General features: G+C 45.4%; 1 protein-coding gene across 1 annotated transcript in view; it reads right to left on the reverse strand.

Moving 5' to 3' along the window:
• Positions 1-970, reverse strand: part of NPM3 (nucleophosmin/nucleoplasmin 3) — a 15,964-nt gene extending 14,994 nt beyond the window's left edge. The window contains exon 1 of the mRNA XM_089651885.1: positions 672-970. Coding sequence (XP_089508011.1) covers positions 672-738 — 67 coding nt within the window. The 5' untranslated portion in view covers positions 739-970. The remainder of the gene's footprint in view (positions 1-671) is intronic.
• Positions 971-8,625: the final 7,655 nt, after the last annotated feature.

The raw sequence follows: 8,625 nt of genomic DNA on the forward strand, positions 1-8,625 counted from the left end.
TAGATGACTGTCACCCCTCCCCCACCATGTGACCATCATTGGGGCATGCTGAGCCTCGTAGTCCTATAGAACACTGACACCCCTCCCCCACCATGTGACCATCAATGGGGCATGCTGGGCCTTGTAGTCCTATAGAACACTGTCACCCCTCCCCCACCATCATTGGGGCATGCTGAGCCTTGTAGTCCTATAGAAGACGGTCACCCCTCCCCCACCATGTGACCATCAATGGGGCATGCTGAGCCTTGTAGTCCTATAGAAGACTGTCACCCCTCCCCCACCATGTGACCATCAATGGGGCATGCTGGGCCTTGTAGTCCTATAGAACACTGTCACCCCTCCCCCACCATGTGACCATCAATGGGGCATGCTGTGCCTTGTAGTCCTATAGAACACTGACACCCCTCCCCCACCATGTGACCATCAATGGGGCATGCTGGGCCTTGTAGTCCTATAGATGACTGTCACCCCTCCCCCACCATCAATGGGGCATGCTGAGCCTTGTAGTCCTATAGAAGACGGTCACCCCTCCCCCACCATGTGACCATCAATGGGGCATGCTGAGCCTTGTAGTCCTATAGAACACTGAAACCCCTCCCCCACCATGTGACCATCAATGGGGCATGCTGGGCCTTGTAGTCCTATGATCACACAGTCAGCGGACATCTCACCGAACATATAACTCTCCACCGGGCTGCCCCGGCCGTCGTCCTCCGACACATCGTTCAGTAAACTCATCCCGATATCCGGACACAGTGCACACACGTGGGGACACACCGACTACCGACCTGGTCAGGAAGGGGAGGAGCGTGGAGATCACAGCGCTACCACACCGCCACCTAATGTCCATATAGGGAACTGCAGGCGCCGCTCCGAGACCTTCCATCCGGGATATCAGGAGAGAGAAAGTGAGAGAGAGAGAGCGGAGATCACAGCACTACCACACCGCCACCTAACGTCCATATAGGGAACTGCAGGCGCCGCTCCGAGACCTTCCATCCGGGATATCAGGAGAGAGAGAGAGCGGAGATCACAGCACTACCACACCGCCACCTAATGTCCATATAGGGAACTGCAGGCGCCGCTCCGAGACCTTCCATCCGGGATATCAGGAGAGAGAGAAAGCGGAGATCACAGCACTACCACACCGCCACCTAATGTCCATATAGGGAACTGCAGGCGCCGCTCCGAGACTTTCTATCCGGGAGAGAGAGAGAGAGAGAGAGATCACAGCACTTCCACACTGCCACCTAATGTCCATATAGGGAACTGCAGGCGCCGCTCCGAGGCCTTTCATTCCGGATATCAGGAGAGAGAGAGCGGGGAGATCACAGCGCTACCACACCGCCACCTAATGTCCATATCGGGAACTGCAGACACCACTCCGAGACCTTCCACCCGGGATACCAGGAGAGGGAGGGAGAGAGATCACAGCGCTACCACACCGCCACCTAATGTCCATGTAGCGAACTGCGCCGCTCCGAGACCCTCCATCCGGGATACCAGGAGAGAGAGAGCGGGGATCACAGCGCTACCACACCGCCACCTACTGTCTAAAGAAGGAACTGCAGGCGCCGCTCTGAGTGGTGCAGCGGCAAGATAGTTCGGCTGCAGCAGCTCGATGATCGGCTTGTCAACCTTACACTGGCGCATGCGCAGTTGCTTCAAAGACTACCCAGCTTCATAGGATAGCTGACAATTGCGTGGTCATGCAACACTGCACCAAAATGAAATGTACGTCCTATTTTCCCACAAATAGAGCTTTTTTTGGTGGTATTTGATTGCCTGTGTATTTTTATTTTTTTAAAAAAAAAGACTGAAAATTTTGAGAAAAAAATATTTTTTACTTTTTGTTATTAAACGTGTCCAGTAAAAAAATTTTTAAAAATAAAATCTCATCATGAATGAATGAATTAGGCCAAAATGTATTCTGCTCCATGTCTTTGCTGAAAAAAATCCCAACTCCCAACATATGTAAATTAAAAAAAAAACAGCAGATCTCAATGGGGAAGAATTTCTGCTGGATCTCTATACTGATATGGACGGGGTAATGTGTGAGGAATGTAAGGACGCCCCATCGTTTGATGGAAATGAAAATGATCGACCTACAGAGGACTGAATTCAAAGATACCCCGAAAATCAAAGTGGAAAAATGATGCAGCAGGCGAGTCCATTGTGCTGAAATGTCATTGCAGCAACTCAGAATGGTCCTCAGTAGTCTGTGTGGCCCCCACGTGCTTGTATGCATGCCTGACAACGTCGGGGGAGGCTCCTAATGAGACCATGGATGGTGTCCTGGGGGATTTCCTCCCAGATCTGGACCAGGGCGTCACTGAGCTCCTGGACAGTCTGATGTGCAACCTGGCGGCGTCGGATGATATCATGATATCCCAGAGGTGTTCTATTGGATTTAGGTCGGGCGAGCGTGGGGGCCATTCAATGGTATCAATTCCTTCATCCTCCAGGAACTGCCTGCATACTCTCCCCACATGAGGCCGGGCATTGCCGTGCACCAGGAGGAACCCAGGACCCACTGCACTAGAGTAACTGCATGTCTCCTGGAATCTACTCCATGCTCTTGAGACTGTGCTGGGAGACACAGCAAACCTTCTGGCAATGGCACGTATTGATGTGCCATCCTGGAGGAGTTGGACTGCCTGTGCAACCTCTGTAGGGTCCAGGTATGGCCTCATGCTACCAGTAGTGACACTGACCCTAACCAAATGCAAAACTAGTGAAAAACAGTCAGAAACTGATCTATAACCACTATTAGACCAGCCCCTTATCTGACAATTTTTGTTTTACAAGTAAAAATAAGTTTCTTGGTAAAATATAAAAGACAGTGTTACGCCGAGTAAATAGATACCTAACATGTCACACCTTAATTTTGCACACGCTCGTGGAATGGCCATAAACTAAGTCACCATAGGAGATACTTAAAAAGAAACAGGTTATTAATTTAGAGTTACGGAGGAGTGTGGTGCTAGGATTATTGCGCTCGCTCTGATGTGCACAGCGATACCTCACTTGCGTGGTGCGATCACCGTTTATGTATGCTTGTGGGAAGAGTGCGTGAGTTTGTCTTTGTGCACAAGCATAGGGGGGCGTGGGTGCTTTAAATATTTCCTTTTTTTACACTGTTTCTTTGCATTTTTGAATCACTTTTATTGCTGTCACAACCCATATGGAAGAAAAATATATCTGAAATATATTTTAAAAATATTCTTCCCAAATATATTGACAATTTTGGCCATATTCAATATATTTGAAAATATATTTCAATATATATATATATATATATATATATATATATAAAATATACACTGCATGTTGAAATGCATTTTCATTACAAAATATAGGAAAAATATTTTTAAAAATATATTTCAAATGTCCTGTATGTCTTTAAAAATACAAATCTACATTTTTGGAATGCATTTACAAATATATGTAAAAATATATGTTAAAATGACTTTTTTATGTTAAAAAAAATCTGAAGAATATATTTTAAAAAATATATATTTTTTAAATATATTTTTTAAAATATATTCTTCAGAATTTTTTGAATATGGTCAAAATTGTAGCATTTCAAATAAATGTCAATATATTTGGGAAGAATATTTTTCAAATATATTTCAAATATATTTTTCTTCCATGTGGGAAGGACTGTAAACATCCTCTGTGACAGCAATAGGCAATGACAGGTACTCAGAGCATCTGACTACACCAAGATCAGTGTGTTCAGATGCTTTCTCTGCTCAACCTCTTCGCGTCGGCGGAATGCAAATGTGCGGCCTCCCGGCATCTGGGCCTAGACGCCGAGCTGCCGCACATTTGCGTTCTATTAAAAAAAAACATGTGCTGAGAGCATGCGCCCAGCGCCCTCCCAGCACACATTTCCGGTACTCACAGAAAGGTCCCAATCTCCTCTTTCGGGACCTTTCCCGATCATGTGGCCGCTGTTACGGCGTGTCATGGCGGTCACATGACCCTAAACCCCATCCCTCCTCCCGGCTTCTGAAACCCTTAAAGGGCAGGGAGGCGCTAGCACCAAGGGGTTAAAAATGCCGCTCTTTACATCCGGGACACCAGAAGTGCCAAAAATGCTCATCGTTTCCTATACCATAGAAATCATTGGAGACCTTCCGGTTCTCAGTGATCTCTGTGGTTAGCCGGTGATAGCATTGGCTTTCATTCCAAGTTCGGACCTGGGGAGGCACCGGCGGGTGTGACCATCTGTAAAAGCCATTCAATGGCTAATTAGCCGCTCGGATTACTTTTACTGTACATAAAAACCAGCCGCTGGCTTAAAAAAACCAATGCCAGGATGATGCCTGCCTGCAGCTGCATCCCAGTACAACCACTTACACCCCGGTCACACCAATCTTGACCTTGAAATCGTGCGACTTGCAATGAAATCGCATGATTTCAAAGATGGATGAGATTCCAATTCGAGGTGCGATTTGGAAGACGTCTGATACAGATGTCTATGCAAATCGCACCAAAAGTAGTGCATGTACTACTTTAGAAATCCGTGCGGCTCCGACCAAGTCGGAACCGCACCAATATGACCACAGTAATTGCAGACAATAGGGTGCGACTTGCCATGCAATTTGCAAGTCGTATGGAATGTAAATGGCATGCCAAGTTGCACCCGGTGTGACTGGGGACTTAAAGCCATATGACATACATGTATGTGATTTGGCGTCAAATGGATAATATATAACATACACTACAACAACCTACAATATATATGTACTATAATGTATGCACTATAAACTACACTAACCTAGCACCCCTGGCATTGGTGGTCATGGCAATGAAAGATGACCCCCAACACATTGGTTCTCATGGCAGTAAAAGGTGACACCCCCCCCCCCCCCCCTGCACTGGTAATCATAGCAATGAAAGATAACCCCCAACACATTGGTTCTCATGGCAGTAAAAGGTGACCCCCCCCCCTGCACTGGCAATCATAGCAATGAAAGGTAACCCTCCCTTTGGTGGTTAAGGCAGTGAAAGTTTTACTGTGTGATGAACAATCAAATTCATTTAACTGCACCCAAAAAGATAACTTATGACTGATCTGCTGCTTTCTTGGTCTGATGATGTAACATAAAAAGTTTTTGAATCATGCCGGTGAATGATGAGCAACCAGGAGGTAGGGAACTTTATATAATCAGCTGTCCCTGATGAGGACCTAGGACCGGGTTTCCTGAGGCATCGAGAGTGACCTTATCCTGCGTGGTGACAGGTATTCTTCATACACATACTTGGAAGGTTGCTTCTATGATTCTCCATCTTTATCACTGCATATCACTGTTGTAAAATAAGTACACCAAGGGCTCTCCCACCATAGGGAGACTTTAGAGAGCTTAGAACTTAAAGTTTACAGCTTGGACCTCAGACCTTAAACCATGAAGCTTAGATCTTAGATCTTAGACCTTACGTTTTACAGCTTAGACCTTAGAGCTCAGACCTTAGAGTTCAGACCTTAGAGCTTACAGCTCAAACCTCAGAACTTAGACCTTCAACCTTAGAACTCAAACCTTAGAGTGCTTAGACGTTAGAGCTCAGACCTTAGACCTTAGAGCTCAGACCTTAGAGCTCAGACCTTAGAGCTCAAATCTTAGAGCTCAGACCTTAGAGCTCAAATCTTAGAGCTCAGACCTTAGAGCTCAAATCTTAGAGCTCAGACTTTAGAGCTTAGACCTTAGTGCTTAGACCTTAGACCTTAGAGTTCATACCTTAGAGCTCAGACCTTAGAGCTTAGTGCTTAGACCTTAGAGCTCAAACCTTAGAGCTTACAGCTCAAACCTCAGAGCTTAGACCTTCAACCTTAGAACTCAAACCTTAGAGTGCTTAGACCTTAGAGCTCAGACCTTAGACCTTAGAGCTCAGACCTTAGAGCTTGACGCTCAGACCTTAGAGCTTGACGCTCAGACCTTATTGTTTAGACCTTAGAGCTCAGACCTTAGAGTGCTTAGACCTTAGAGCTCAGACCTTAGACCTTAGAGCTCAGACCTTAGAGCTTGACGCTCAGACCTTAGAGCTCAGACACTAGACCTTATTGTTTAGACCTTAGAGCTCAGACCTTAGACCTTAGTGCTTAGACCTTAGAGCTTAGACCCTAAAGCTTAGACCTTAGAAATTAGAGCTTAGACTTTATAGTTTAGACCTTAGTGCTTAGACGTTAGACCTTAAAACTTAGACCTTAGAGTTTAGACTTTAAAGTTTAGACCTTAGAGCTTAGACCTTAAAGCTTAGACCTTAGACTTTAAAGATTAGAACTTAGCTCTTAGATATTAAAGCTTAGCCCTTAGACCTTAAAACGTAGACTTTAGACCTTAATGCTTAGAGCTTCAACCTTAGAGCTTAGACCTTACAGCTTAGATCTTAGAGTTTAGACCTTGGAGCTTAAAGCTTAGACCTTAAAGCTTAGACCTTAGACTTTAGAGATAAACCTTAGAACTTAGCCCTTAGACCTTAAAGCTTAGCCCTTAAAACTTAGACTTTAGACCTTAATGCTTAGAGCTTGAACCTTAGAGCTTAGACCTTACAGCTTAGACCTTAGAGTTTAGACCTTGGAGCTTAGACCTTAAAGCTTAGATCTTAGACTTTAGAGATTAAACCTTAGAGTTTAGCCCTTAGACCTTAAAGCTTACACTTTAGACCTTAATGCTTAAAGCTTGAACCTTAGAGCTTAGACCATAGACCCATCTTGGAGAGCTTTCCCAATTCTCTCCCTTGTAGGATTCCCCTATCCCTCCTCTCATTTTTGTTGGATACCTCAGAGCTTTTTTTCTTCCGATGTGTCACTCTGAGGACCACCAACCCACAGATGCTTTTCAGTGGTAAGGATAGGTCTGCTGCAAGTTTAAATCTACCTGTGCTGACAGATGTTTCTGAACGGGAAATGAGTCTGTAAACAATTTATCAATTGAGAAGAGATTTATCTAGAACAACAAAGAGAAGTAAACAGACTGGCCTCAACTCCCAGGAATGACTCAGAACCAACCTCCTCTACAGATGGTTATTGCTCATATCAGGAGGGGTGATGATGATAATGAGTGTGTGGGGCACAGGTGGATGCTCACAGATCTCGGGCAGACAAGTGGTTACATGCCTTGGATGACTCTGCTCTGCCATCTGTTTCTAACATTTCAGTCCAAGAACTGGGAAAGCCAGTCAAACCAGGACAAGTCATCATACTGCTCAGTCATATTTTTGTTATTGAAGAAAGTGGGACTCTGGGCAAAAATAAAAAATGGCATATATGAAGCAGTCTACCACCGTCATTAACACAGCAGTTTTCATTTTTCTAAATCCCCATCCCTATAGAAGTTTTAATACCTGTAGGTACTTTTTTCCACTTTCTGTAACAGGGTGACAGGTTTCATCTGCAGTGAAATTGTACGGGAGCGTTGTCACCTTGTAGACAGGATGGACATGTAAATTTAGATGGACCTAAATTAAGGGCTTGTTCACACTTGCTTAGCCCTTGCTGTCCCTCTGAAAAGCAAATGGTTGACAGGTGGCTTGAAGGCAAATCCATGAATGCTGATGGTGTGAAGCCCAGCCACCCTGCTAACTGATCTGCCATTGCTGCCCATCTCTGCCAATCCCACCATTGGATTTCACTCACCTAACATATAACATTTAAAATACTAACAACATCATACAAAGCCATCCACATCTCTGCCCTGAGCTACAGCACCAACCTCATCTAGAAATATCACACTAACCTTTCCCTCTGCTCCTCTCTCTCCTTCTGCTCTCTAGGTCCCTCATCACCTCCTCCCATGCTCACCTCCAGGACTTCTCCAGAGCCTCTCTTAACCACTTGCCGCCCTGCCACTGTAGAAATACGGCAGCAGGGCGGCACAGGCAGGCAAAACCACGTTTTAAAACGTGTGTTTTGTAAACAGGTAGGGTGCGCGCGCGAGGCGCGCCGCCGCCCTGCTTGTCCCGCTGATCACAGCCGCAGATGTCAGTCGCCGGGTCACAGTCGGTCCTTACCGGCTATGACCCAGCGATTGGCGGCAATCAGTGACAGAGAGCACAGCTGCAGTAGCTGTGCTATCTGTCACTTCCCTGACAGCTCGAGAACACGCTGACCGGGACAGAAGAGTTTCCCTCTCCCAATCAGCGGTGTTCCCTGCAGTACACACCCCCGCCCCCTAGTAAAACACTCCCCTCACACAGATAACCCTTCCCTGCAAAATAAAGTTAACCCCTTCCTCCCCAGTGCCATTAGTACAGTGTCAGTGGGTTTTTTTTGCACTGATCGCTGGATTGGTGTCACTGGGGATGTCAATGACCCCAAGTCAGTACCCCCCAATGTCAGTATGTCCGCCGCAGTCCCGCAGTCCTGCCATAAGTTGCTGATCGCCGCCATTATTAGTATAAAAAAAACCTAAAAATCCCACTATCTTTCCCGCCATTTGTAAACGCTATAACTTTCACGTAAACCAATTTATTTACACGTATTGGGTTTTTTTTTTAGCAAAGACATGTCGCAGAATACATTTTGGCAGAAATTTATGACTAAATTTGATTTTTAAATTTTTTTCTACTGGACATGTTTTATGGACATGCAAAAAGTCCAAAATATTGTTTTTTTTCCTC

This window comes from Staurois parvus, unplaced genomic scaffold, assembly GCF_062004578.1.
Source record: "Staurois parvus isolate SC_StPar_1 unplaced genomic scaffold, SC_StPar_1.0 ptg000667l, whole genome shotgun sequence".
Classification (NCBI taxonomy): domain Eukaryota; kingdom Metazoa; phylum Chordata; class Amphibia; order Anura; family Ranidae; genus Staurois; species Staurois parvus.